We start from the raw sequence: 13,770 nt of genomic DNA on the forward strand, positions 1-13,770 counted from the left end.
TTCTTCTTCGCCGTACCACAGTTTTATTTTAATAGTAAATAAATAGATGGGAATGCGTCACTCTGGCTCATTGTGCAAGATTTTTCTCATTAGCCTCTTCGGCTCGGAGAAGCCTCTTCAGGTTGGAGAAGCCTCTTCAGGTTGATTACAATGGCTGGGGAAGTTAAAAAGATGTACCGCCAGAGCATAGTCAACAGTTTCAACCTCATTTTTTTCAATTTGAAAATCTTACCGGCAGGACTTCGATGCTCATTTGACCGTTCCTAGAATAGCTGTAATGTGTGCATGTCAGTGAATATTTTTGGTTGTTGCTGTGAGTCGTGTCTGCGACTCACTTCCTATCAGATTTGAGAGTTCCTTACTTTTGGATTCGTCAGAAACCACTTTAAAATATTTTAGTCGGATATAAATAATGGATTTAAATATATAAAATTGCGATAGCGACATAATTTTATTACCTTTTTCTTATAAAGTGACTTAACAGTTGATTCTTAACTGTAACCACGTTGACTGTATATTTTGCAAATGGCAGACATGCTATAGCATGTTGAAATCAGAATAATGAGAGGATGTCCAATCTGAATGATTTAACGGCACTAAATATAAGGTACATGGACACTTTTTACAGTTTAGGTTAAGTTAACAGCCCTTTGAATTTTTATTATTCACCTGGCTAATTCTGCACTGTTAGTGGCACTAATAGCTTTTAGTCCCTATCAAACACATACAAATCTCAAACCAGTCTCAGTCTCAACGCACCTATTACCAGTTTCCCATGCTTTTCCGTTATTTCGAAGAGTCAAATGAGGCCGAACAAAGATTTAGGCAAAATTTCTTCCTTAAAGGCCCGTCTTAATTGGCAATGAAAGTTAATTAATAAGAATGCTTTATTTCTTGGAGAATAATATAGACAAGCTGCCTGATAAAGTGGACAGCTTCGCTTACCTAGGTAGCATTATTACTAAAGACGGTAGGTTCGAAGCGTTGGCCCTTTGTAAAAGGGAGGGCGATTTGCTAGATGTTTTCCAGAAAAATTGAATCTACTTAGGGGAGGAGGCAAGGCCGTATCTATGAAGGGTTTTCGGGTTTGAACCCCCCCCCATCCTAAATTTGTCCGAATCGTACAAACTTGACAAAATTCATATAAAGCAATTTTTGATGATTTTTTCTGATTGTATAAAAAACTAATACAATACCCCTCCCCCCACCCCCGAACAAAAACCCTGGATACGCCATTAACAGAAGGATATGATGTTTCTCTTTGCAACTCATGCATAAGCTTCCTAAGGTATTGGATCCCTATACCCCTTATTTAACCAATTAAGAGGTTCCTAAAGTAACCCCATAAGAAAGAGGCTGTTACGAGTATAGTGAATCATGGAAAACCCAGCATATTCTTCAGACAGAAACAAACGTTAAACTAAAACCAAAAAAAAACTTTACCTCGATGCGCCAGACATGGAAGCAGGTTTGATTTGGTTTTATAGCCGAAAACGCGGGGTCAACTGCCATTTTTGAAGCCTGAAAGGACAAAACATTAAAAACGTAAGTAACGTATAATTTCTAATGACAAATTTAAATATTTCCTGAACTAGCATGTCTGTGAGTTTTTCAGCTCAAATTTTTGCCCCTCTAAATAAAAGAAGTTTTGGCAATTATTCCGAATAATTAGCTGTTTCATTGATTTAGATATTTTTTTTTTTACCGTAAGAATTAGTAGGTTCCCATGGTATCAAATTAAATGTATTTACAAATTACAAGTTTAGTGTGGTCTTAAAATCATTTCTCTAATTTTGCTAAACTGTAAAGATATTTTTTTTTCTTTTTTTCAAAAGTGAAGAGTTGAATTTGACGAACAGATGTTAAGCAATATATGATGAGGATGCAGCCTCTCTTAACTCCTCTCTTAACAGCCTCTCTTTACTCTTCATAGTAAATTTAACTTGCCATTTACTGAAAATTCATTAGACCCCAGTAAATACAGACAGTTTATCTTGATCCACCATCTGGGAGATCTTTAATATGGCTTTTCGGGAGTAGAATCATTAACTAAGTCTAAATTTTAACCCAATGGCATCTTAGCCCTATCTGGGCAAAATTGACATTCTTTACTTCAAAATACCTGAAACTTTTCACACAATGGCATTATGACCCTAAGTCTTGGCCAAATTTGTCGTTTTATGTTACAAACTTTTGTATTACTTACCTTGGCCACTAGATCTCGAAATTTCATTCAACTTAATTTTTAAGATCAAAAATTTGATACGACAAAACCCAGGGGAAAAACGACAAAGTGACTCACACTCCTAACTATTCTTCTAAAAGGGAATGTCGTTACTTTTTTGACAGAGGGGTTGAACTTCCACGGCTTATCAAGATGGTCTAGTTCCCATCCAGATCTCACCCCTTTTCTAAAATCCTTCAAAGGAAGTTGTTTTGGAGAGATCAATTTTCTGGTAGTATCCCTGGTCATAACCATGCTGAACACCAAAATGGATTTCTCTCGTGGTGTTAAAAAATTTGTGGAGCATGTGGTTCTTTTTATGTATAATTAATGCAGTTAGCAGACTGCAAATGCAAAAAGATCATTCAAAGGAAATGATTTAGTAATCCATCTGCCTCTTATCAGATTGCATTGTCTAGAAAGTTTTATGAGGATCGTATTTTTAATGCCTAGCTTCATACGAGTATTAAGAGACTATGGTACTATCGAATGGAATTTTTAAGGGTTTGTGTTATATTTTACAGCATAATACACACTAGAAAAAGAATCAAATTATTTTGGTATTATCATGGTAAACGAGAGTTTTTAAGGGGTAGTTTTTTCTCTTCAGAATTTACTTTGGTCAATGTCGTGATATGTTTTCTCAAATGGTTGCCATGTTTTCCAACTTCTTGAAAGTGACACAGCAATACCAATAAATTTTCAGATTGTCAAGAATAGGTAGAAATTAGATGGTAGAGGCCCATTTATAGTAACAATTCTCTAGCAATTAAGTTTCTGCGCTCTAAAAGACAATTGTTACTAACAGTCATTAATAATATCCTCCAACACTTTGAAATGTTGCGGCAGAAAATACCAATATCAACTATGTCAATCGGTAAATAAGTGAATTTTGTTGTTGGATCTATTCTCTAGCAATTAAGTTTCTGCGCTCTAAAAGACAATTGTTACTAACAGTCATTAGTAATATTCTCCAACACTTTGAAATGTTGCCGCAGAAAATACCAATATCAACTATGTCAATCGGTAAATAAGTGAATTTTGTTGTTGGATCTATTCTCTAGCAATTAAGTTTCCGCGCTCTAAAGGAAAATTGTTACTAACAGTTATTAGTAATATTCTCCAACAATTTGAAATGTTGCCGCAGAAAACACCAATATCAACTATGTCAATCGGTAAATAAGTGAATTTCGTTGTTGGATCTAAAATCTGATCCTATTTTGGATTTAAATCTGTTTTCTAGATAGAAAATTCTTGGTGCCTTTATCTATCATTATAAATTAAAATCTTTCTGTTAGAACCTTTCTTCAAGATCTAATAATTTTTTTTGTTTCATCTATAATTTTGGGTATTCAGGAACAACACATACCTATATAAAGAGAAAGACGTAACCCTAGACTTTGACGATTCCTTCCAATTTTCAAACTGCTCGCGGAAAATTAGTTTTGTTGTCTTAACGACGTCCAATCAAACATAGTGATATGTTTGAAGTAATTCAAATGTAATTCAAGAAGTAATTGGGATTAATTGCAATAAGGTATATTGAACGAAGAGCTTATAATCACAGTTTTTGTCAAGAGTGTGTCTGAGACGTGAGTGCTTCGAAACTTTCAGGTAGGTAGCACAGATGGTTTCTCGAGGAATTATCATAGAATAGTTGTAGGTACTCTTTTGAATGATAGTGTATCTAACGATGTTTTCTGGTTTCTGGATGGTTTCTGGTTCTATGGTTTCTGGATAAATGGAATTGCCAAAGAATAGTTGTAGATACTAGTCTGAACGAATGTGTATCAAACAATGTTTTCTGGTTTCTAGTTCGGGATGGTTTCTGGATAGAAGGAATTGTTAAAGAATAGTTGTAGATACTCGTTTGAACGACAGTGTATCTAATGATGTTTTCTGGTTTCTGGATGGTTTCTCTATGGTTTCTGGATAGATGGAATTGTTAAAGAATAGTTATAGGTACTCGTTTGAACGATAGTGTATCAAACAGTGTTTTCTGGTTACTGGTTCGGGATGGTTTCTGGATAGATGAAATTGTTAAAGAATAGCTGTAGATACTCATTTGAACAATAGTATATGAAATGATGTTTTCTGGTTTCTGGATGGTTTCTGGTTTCTCTATGGTTTCTGAATAGATGGAATTGTTAAAGAATAGTTATAGGTACTCGTTTGAAGGATAGTGTATCAAACAGTGCTTTCTGGTTTCTGGTTCGGGATGGTTTCTGGATAGATGAAATTGTTAAAGAATAGCTGTAGATACTCATTTGAACGATAGTATATCAAATGATGTTTTCTGGTTTCCGGATGGTTTCTGGTTTCTCTATGGTTTCTGAATAGATGGAATTGTTAAAGAATAGTTATAGGTACTCGTTTGAAGGATAGTGTATCAAACAGTGCTTTCTGGTTACTGGTTCGGGATGGTTTCTGGATAGATGAAATTGTTAAAGAATAGCTGTAGATACTCATTTGAACGATAGTATATCAAATGATGTTTTCTGGTTTCCGGATGGTTTCTGGTTTCTCTATGGTTTCTGGATAGATGGAATTGTTAAAGAATAGTTATAGGTACTCGTTTGAAGGATAGTGTATCAAACAGTGCTTTCTGGTTTCTGGTTCGGGATGGTTTCTGGATAGATGAAATTGTTAAAGAATAGCTGTAGGTACTCGTTTGAAAAACAGTATATCAAATGACGTTTTCTGGTATCTGGTTTCTGGATGATTTCTGGTTGGTTTCTGGATAGATGTAATTGTTAAAGAATAGTTGTAGGTACGCGTTTCAACGACAGTGTATGAACAATAAGCATACAACCTATGTCGTTTGATCCTACTGTCGATGCTAAAAGTTGAAAATCGGTAGGTAATGTTTGAAGATGGTATCATGCCTAAAACATTGCCTTAAAACCCAGTCGTGATTGGAGTAATGGCTGTGATTGTGTGTTGAATGTAAAATAGCACTGAAAAATATAATCGATCTTTGGTCAATACCGTGACAAAGGCAATTGGTCCCTTCGACATTGAAGTAGAGCATCGTCCTACTTAGTTCGACCATCACCATATTAGTATTGAAGCAATACCCGCAAACAAGTCAATAATGGTTCAGAAAAACAAGGATGGGGTAACCTCTTCAAATCGTCTTACATCCGCTTATAAGGATAATAATCGAAAAAAGGAAGACATTGTCCATTCTAATCATCTTATATGTGCTTTAAGACACAGCGAAATATGCTCTCAAAAATTTGTATAGAAGTTTCCCAAGATATACAATCCAAGTGACCTCTGCTATAACCAATAAGAAAAGGTTTAAGGGAATCCAAATAAAAAGCAGAACGCCCTCGAATAGGGTGCAAAAGGTCACAAGAAAAGATTTAAATACGCTCCGAGACCACACTGGCTATGCATGACTTAGGACAAGACCGAATTCCTAGACTCAGTGACAAATTCGGGAAAATTTACGGAAAAAATCTTTCCATTTCCTTCAAAACTGAACTCAAAGTTAAAGGTTTTTTTTTCAATTCCGGGAAAGACAAAAAAGATCCTTTTTTAGGTAGTTGAGTAGATATTCCTGTGCTTCAATGAGATTGAAGCACAGGAATATATACTTTACATTGGCAGCACCCGTAAACAGTAGGGAGAAAGGCTGCACGAACGAACCTTCCAATAGCAAAATCTCTAAAGTCTCGGGGGTATAAATGACGTTTTTGATTCTGCGTTAGCTCTTCAAACTTTTCAGTAACCAGATCATTTAGTTTCTTTTGAAAAGGTAAACTTAGTTTCTTCAGTAAAGGTTATCCACAATCTTATAGGGAGAGCAACTGCAATAGAAAAAATACATATATAAAGTACTCGCTTTAAACAGAGATACAGGGGATTTTTTATTATCATTTGGGATAATTTAATGAAACGAGATCCAACTAACATTCCTTCTCATTTGAGAAAAAAAAATCAAAATTTGACCTAAACAAACCCGAGGGGAAACCATTCTGCGCCGCCCGGTTCTTCCACGCTTGCCACAGGTTCGCCACGCTTGCCAAAGTTTCCATCACGGCTGGCACACTTCCCTCACGCTTGGTAAATTTCCGCCACACATAGTAATGCGCCACCCCCCGTGATTTCCGAGAGTGCCCCCCCCCCTAGAAGAAATCAAATAAGTAAAGTGTCTGTCTTAATCGCCAAGGATAAACATTCATGTCCAGTTAGATTTTTGAATAGTCTTTAATACGTGGTTAGTTTTCCTTTAGTCATTCTTTTGTTTTTGTATAGGTTACTTCAAAAGGACAGTTTGTTCTTTTGCACTGAGGACGGCTTAGCGGCAGTCTTTACCAGCAAAATATTTGATTTGTCTTCCGGGTGCGTTCACTGATTGAAAATTACATTTATCTTTTTTTGTTTTTTTTTTGTTTTTTCGGAAAAAGATTACACTACATTCTGTGTAACAGTTTTTGCTCAAATTTTTAACTTTCTTAAAATTTGAGCCCTTTTATTATCCTTCCATATAAAATAAATACAGTATTTACACAACTCAACCAAGTAGAATTGACTTTCACACAATGAATACCCCCTCCCCCCAGAAAAAAAGAAGAAAAAATCGACAAAACTGTTGAACAAATCAGTTCTAGGAAAGTGTACCCATGTAAGATACTATGTAGGAATAATTAGGGCTTAGAGTTGAGACCTGAGAGTTGGTGAGAATAAAGAGTTCTTTATCAAATTGATTATTGTCTTAGAATAAAAAAATTTAAAAAGGGAAAAGTGGTTACCTTTTTCTACTCAAGTATCCGAACAAAGACACGAAAAAATGATTTGTCTATGACTGAATACTGACTATCACGAGACTGGAGGACTACAGCAAACAAAAAAATGAGAACAAAGGTTTTCTTATCTTATCAACTATCATCTTTTCACCTTCCCACGCCAGGAAGCCATGGAACTAGGAATCAAATACAAATTAATTGAAATAGATAATGATAATGACATTATGATCTCATTTATCGTTCATTTTTGGAAGCGATTTTTGAAAGCGATTTTTCTCTCTTTTTCCTTTAGCTTTGCGGCTTTGCTACCCCTCTGTCATTGGACGTGCTTCAAAGAAGGAAAACATGGTTAAAGTGGCCACCACCCATGATTTTTCACCGAGTTCGGAAATAATATTTAAAGCAGGTCAAAACATCCAGCGGATTGGATAACTTTTCTTCAAAACCCCCAGAAACATGGTCAAAATCCTTTTTTTAGCTTACGACGATTTTTCCCGCTGATGGCGGCAGCTCTGGACTTGGCTGATTGTCTGTATCTTCGACAAAAAAAAAGGAAAATAAACACAGGACTATCCTGACATTCGCATTCAATCTAAATTATAAATTGGTTCCGTACGAGAAAATTACCTAAAACTTATAGGAAGAAGATGAAATAACAAAATGTGCCCTATGTGACGGGAAAATTTCAATGGAGACTCCAAAATGTACAAAGCGATCCTTGTAATTCGTAACATAGCTTACTGAAGATTTTAGAGAAATAAAACTATGAAATAAAAAATCATAAATAAAAAAATAAATAAATAATAATAATAATAAAAAATAAAAATAAATTATGAAATAAAACTATGCTCACTAGTTTTCTTTTTGGAAGAAATTCTCATACTGCATTTTAGTAGGAGTTTTAAGACTATAGGCTACATGAAAGAGACCGGTTATTTAAGACCTCACTATAATAAATCGGAAAGCCACTTTTTACTGTAAATACGGTACTTTGAAAGATGACTTTTATTTACTAATGTCCTAACACAACACAAGTTATTCCGATAGAAATAAAGAGCGAAATTCAACCATGAAATGAACAAAAATAACCGTTTCCCGGCCTATGCAACATAACAGACGCCCTCTATCAAAGCTTTAGCGTTACTTTCAGAAGCAGCGTTCTAAGAGAACTGTGAGTAAGGAGGGACTCGACTCAATAGTAACCGAAAGTATAAAGAATAGAATTTTGATAACAAAGATAGGCTGTAACAAAAGAATGGATCTCTTATGTTGATTCCAAACATATAAAGTTCATTAAGTTTAATGCTAACCATCAAAAGTCATGAGCCTGAGAAAATTTGCCCAATTTTTGTTTATGGGGAGAAAGATCCCACAAAAGTCAAGCAACCTTAATGAAAATCAGACCATCAGATTCAGCCCATCAGACAACCCTACTATAAAGGTTTCAAGATCTAATATACAAAAAAATGGAATCTTGCGCTATTTGCCTGATCATGGATTCGTCTGTATTTGTTTTTTGTTTTTCTGTTTTACCCATGGGTGATAGTAGTAGAGTACTAAGAACCATTTTGCTTACACATATAGGAATTACCATGCTATTTGCTTACACACATAGGAAAAACATTTCCAGAGCATGTATCTATGGAATTTGGGTAGGTTACGTTCCTTCCAATGTTATTGGGACCTCTACACGTGATTAAAAACATGTTTTGAAAGTATAGCCAAGGTTGTATAAGAGAATTAGACTGTTTTTTTTTTTTTTTTTTTTTTTTTGCTATTGATATCAATTGCACATGGAATTATATAAGAACGCTGCAAGAAAACACATTCCTTAGGCACTACAGTATCACAAGGACATTGCAAAAAGCTTGCAAGGTATAAAGTGACCAAGCATGTTTTTAAAATATATAAATTTACACCTGATACACTACAGTAACACGTGTACATTGCAAAAAAGCGACTGGTTTTTTCGATTTTTTGGAAGATTGCCTTAACTCGAGAGTAGTTTGTTATTAAAAAATTGGATGCTACAATGAGAATTGTTTGATTGACATTTGCAAAAAAGGGTAAGGGATTTGCGGATTGGAGTGTAACTCGAGAGTAGTTTGTTATTAAAAAATTGGATACTACAATCAGAATTTTTTGATTGACATTGGCAAAAAGGGGTAAGGGATTTGCGAATTGGATTGTATGAAGGTGGAAAAAAAAGAAAAAAAGGGTTAAACTGATTATCAGTTAAGGTAACCCCTCGGGGTTGTTAACTCAGGCAATTTGTTATAAATTTGAGAGAACATCAATCTATGAAAATGGTTAACGCTGATACAATGACATTGGGAGTTAACCTAGCTCTACCTCTCCGACGTGTTCTGTATAATACACAAGTTTTGTTTGAAGAGTGTTGTCAGTTTAAATTAGGGTCCAACACTAAAGTATGCTGAAAAGTTGATACTCAGAGATATGTAGATGGCAGGAAAATAATTTTAATTCAAAAATTCAGGACAAACCTTAGAAATCCTTGCAAAGCCAGTAGCAAGGTGTATTTGAGTATGAACAATCAAGGATCAAAAGCACCAATGACCCCAACCAACAGAGATTACAACCACCCAAAGGTTCCCTATCCTCAAACTCGAAGGGTGCCCCCGGCCCTCACTATTTTTGGCCCTCTCCCCCCATTTTTTTATTTTTATTTATTATTTTTTTTTTGGCAATTGACATTTTTCCTGATAACAAGTATTATTCATTACGATCGAAGCTTTCAAATGTGAAACTTAATTCCATTTTTGGATCGAAAAATAAACTATTTCTGTAAAATCTGAGTTAATAAGAGTTTTTTACCTTAAACTCTAGTGTTTTGTAAGAAAATTATAGTAAATACAATTCTCTGGTTCAAATATGAAACTTAAGTCCATTTTTGGATTGAAAAATAAAACTATTTCTGTAAAATTTGAGCTAGTAAGGGTTTTTGACCGTAAACTCTAGTTTTTTGTAAGAAAATTATGGAAAATACAATTCTCTGGTTGAAATGTGAAACTTAAGTCCGTTTATGGATCGAAAAATAAAACTATTTCCGTAAAATCTGGGCTAATAAGGGGTTTTTTGACCGTAAACTCTAGTTTTTTGCAAGAAAATTATGGAAAATACAATTCTTTGGTTCAAATGTGAAACTTAAGTCTATTTATGGATCGAAAAATAAAACTATTTCCGTAAAATCTGAGCTAATTAGAGTTTTTGACAGTAAACTATAGTTTTTTGTAAGAACATTATGGAAATACAATTTTCTCGTTAAAATGAGAAACTTAAGTCCAGTTTTTGATCAAAAATTAAACTATTTCTTTAAAATACGAGCTAATACAGGTTTTTGCCCGTAAACTCTGGTTATTTGTAAGAAAATTATGGAAAATACAATTCTCTTTTTCAAAAGTGAAACTCAAGTCAATTTTTGGATCGAAAAATAAAACTATTTCCTTAAAATCTGAGCTAATAAGGGTTTTTGACCGTAAACTCTAGTTTTTTGTAAGAAAATTATGGAAAATACAATTCTCTGGTTCAAATGTGAAACTTAAGTCCATTTATGGATCGAAAAATAAAACTCTTTTCGTAAAATCTGAGCTAATTAGGGTTTTAGACCGTAAACTCTAGTTTTTTGTAAGCAAATTATGGAAAATACAATTCTCTCGTTCAAATGTCAAACTTAAGTCCATATATTGATAGAAAAATAAAACTATTTCTGTAAAATCTGAGCTAATAAGGGTTTTTGACCGTAAACTCTAGTTTTTTGTAAGAAAATTATGGAAAATACAATTCTCTGGTTCAATTGTAAAACTTAAGTCCTTTTTTGGACCGAAAAATAAAACTATTTCCGTAAAATCTGAGTTAATAAGGGTTTTTGACCGTAAACTCTAGTTTTTTGTAAGAAAATTATGGAAAATACAATTCTCTGGTTCAAAAGTGAAACTTAAGTCCATTTATGAATCGAAAAATAAAACTATTTCCGTAAAATCTGAGCTAATAAGGGGTTTTTTGACCGTAAACTCTATTTTTTTGAAAGAAAATTATGGAAAATACAATTCTCTGGTTCAAATGTGAAACTTAAGTCCATTTATGGATCGAAAAATAAAACTATTTCCGTAAAATCTGAGCTAATTAGGGTTTTTGACCGTAAACTAGTTTTTTTTGTAAGAAAATTATGAAAAATACAATTCTCTGGTTCAAATGTGAAACTTAAGTCCATTTTTGGATCGAAAAAAAAAACTATTTCTGTAAAATCTGAGCTAATAAGGGTTTTTGCCCCTAAACTTTAGTTTTTTGTAAGAAAATTATGGAAAATATAATTCTCTGGTTCAAATGTGAAAATAAAGTCAATTTATGTATCGAAAAATAAAACTATTTCAGTAAAATTTGAGCTAATTAGGGTTTTTGACCGAAAACTCTAGTTTTCTGTAATAAAATTATGGAAAATACAATTCTCTGGTTCAAATGTGAAACTTAACTCCATTTATGGATCGAAAAATAAAACTATTTCCGTAAAATCTGAGCTAATAAGGGGTTTTTTGACGTAAACTCTAGTTTTTTGTAAGAAAATTATGGAAAATACAATTCGCTGGTTCAAATTTGAAACTTAAGTCCATTTATGGATCAAAAAATTAAACTATTTCCGTAAAATATGAGCTAATTAGGATTTTTGACCGTAAAATCTAGTTTATTGTAAGAAAATTAAGGAAAATACAGTTGTCTGGTTCAAATGAGAAACTTTAGTCCATTTTTGGATCGAAAAATAAACTATTTCCGTAAAATCTAAGCTAATAAGGGTTTTTGACTGTAAACTCTAGTTTTTTGTATGAAAATTATGGAAAATACAATTCTCTGGTTCAAATGTGAAACTTAAATCCATTTTTGGATCGAAAAAAATAACTATTTCTGTAAAATCTGAGCTAATGAGGGTTTTTGACCGTAAATTCTAGTTTTTTGTAAGAAAATTATGGAAAATACAATTCTCTGGTTCAAATGTGAAACTTAAGTCCAGTTATGGACCGAAAAATAAAACTATTTCCGGAAAAAATGAGCTTATAAGGTTTTAGTAACATAAACTATTGTTTTTTGAAAGTAAATTATGTACAATTAAATTGTCCCGTTCAATTTTGAAACCTAGCTACATTTATGGATCAAGATTGAAAACTATTTCCATAAAATATGAGTTATGAATGAGTTCCGACCGTAAACTCTAGACTTTTGTAAGAAAATTATGGAAAATACAATTCGTTGGCTCATAGGTGAAACTTAAATCCATTTTTCGTTAAGTCTCAGACTGAATAAATTCGTTATCAACATCCTTTTCTCGGATACATAGGATAAAAAAGACAGAATCTAAATTTCAAATGAATAAATTCATTATCAACATCCTTTGCCAGATACATCGAATAAAATTGATAAAATATAAGTGTCAAATAAACTGTATAAGTTTTGATTTAGATTTTGACAAAATATAAACTTCAGAACGAATAAATGCTTTAACAACATCCTTTATCGGATATGTCGGATAAAATTGTCAAAATGTAACTATCAGAGTGAATATTTTTTTTTACAACATCCTTTGCCAGATACATCGAATAAAATTGATAAAATATAAGTGTTAGAGTGAATAATTTTTTTTTTTAACAACATCCTTTGTCAGATACATGAAACAAAATTGACAAAATCTAAATTTCAGAATGAATAAATGCTTCAACAACATCCTTTATCGGATATGTCGGATGAAATTGACAAAATCTAAGTATCAGAGTGACTAAAATTTTTTATCAACATCCTTTTCTCGGATAAATAGGATAAAATTGACAGAATCTAAGTGTCGGTGTGAATAAATTTTTTTTTTATCAACATCCTTTGTCAGATACATCAAATAAAATTGACAAAATCTAAATTTGAGGATGAATAAATTTATTATCAACATCCTTTGTCGGATATGTCGGATAAAATTGACAAAATATAAGTGTCGGAGTGAATAAATTTTTTTATAAACATCCATTGTCAGATACATCAAATAAAACTGACAAAATCTAAATTTCAAAATGAATAAATGCTTTAACAACATCCTTTATCGGATATGTCGGATAAAATGACAAAATCTAAGTATTAGAGTTACTAAATTCTATATCAGCATCCTTTTCTCGGATACATAGGATAAAATTGACAAATTTTACGTGTTAGAGTGAATAATTTTTTTTTTAACATCCTTTGGGAGATAAATCGGATAAAATTGAAAAAATCTAAATTTCAGAATGAATAAATTCATTATCAACATCCTTTGTCGGATATGTCGGATAAAATAGACAAAATCCAAGCATCAGAGTGAATAATTTTATATCAACATCCTTTGCCAGATACATCGAATAAAATTGATAAAATATATGTGTCAGAGTGAATAATTTTTTTTTTATCAACATCCTTTATTCAGATACATCAAATAAAATTGACAAAATCTAAATTTCAAAATGAAGATATACTTTAACAACATCGTTTATCGGATAAGTCGGATAAAATTGACAAAATCAAAGTATCAGTGACTAAATTCTATATCAACATCCTTTTCTCGGATACATAGGATAAAATTGACAAATTCTAAGCGTTAGAGTGAATAAATTTTTTTTTTTATCAACGTCCATTGGCAGATACATCGGATAACATTGACAAAATCTAAATTTCAGAATGAATAAATTCATTATCAACATCCTTTGTCAGATATTTCGGATAAAATTGACAAAATATAAGTATCAGAGTGAATAATTTTTTTAACAA

General features: G+C 32.7%; 2 protein-coding genes across 4 annotated transcripts in view; both read right to left on the bottom strand.

Moving 5' to 3' along the window:
- The window catches only part of LOC148944901 (villin-1-like), a 109,668-nt gene extending 102,575 nt beyond the window's left edge, over positions 1 to 7,093 (bottom strand). For all 3 annotated transcript variants that reach the window (XM_089099238.1, XM_089099240.1, XM_089099239.1), the window contains exons 1-2: positions 6,985 to 7,093; positions 1,444 to 1,521 (exon numbers count right to left, since the gene is read on the bottom strand). In XM_089099238.1, coding sequence (XP_088955364.1) covers positions 1,444 to 1,512 — 69 coding nt within the window. In that variant the 5' untranslated portion in view covers positions 1,513 to 1,521; positions 6,985 to 7,093. The remainder of the gene's footprint in view (positions 1 to 1,443; positions 1,522 to 6,984) is intronic.
- The window catches only part of LOC148944902 (uncharacterized), a 64,066-nt gene continuing 54,465 nt past the window's right edge, over positions 4,170 to 13,770 (bottom strand). Inside the window, exons 5-6 of the mRNA XM_089098891.1 lie at positions 7,130 to 7,154; positions 4,170 to 4,354 (exon numbers count right to left, since the gene is read on the bottom strand). Coding sequence (XP_088955017.1) covers positions 4,170 to 4,354; positions 7,130 to 7,154 — 210 coding nt within the window. The remainder of the gene's footprint in view (positions 4,355 to 7,129; positions 7,155 to 13,770) is intronic.

This window comes from Artemia sp. Qi Xiang Cuo, chromosome 13 (assembly GCF_049724085.1).
Source record: "Artemia sp. Qi Xiang Cuo chromosome 13, ASM4972408v1, whole genome shotgun sequence".
Taxonomy (NCBI): domain Eukaryota; kingdom Metazoa; phylum Arthropoda; class Branchiopoda; order Anostraca; family Artemiidae; genus Artemia; species Artemia sp. Qi Xiang Cuo.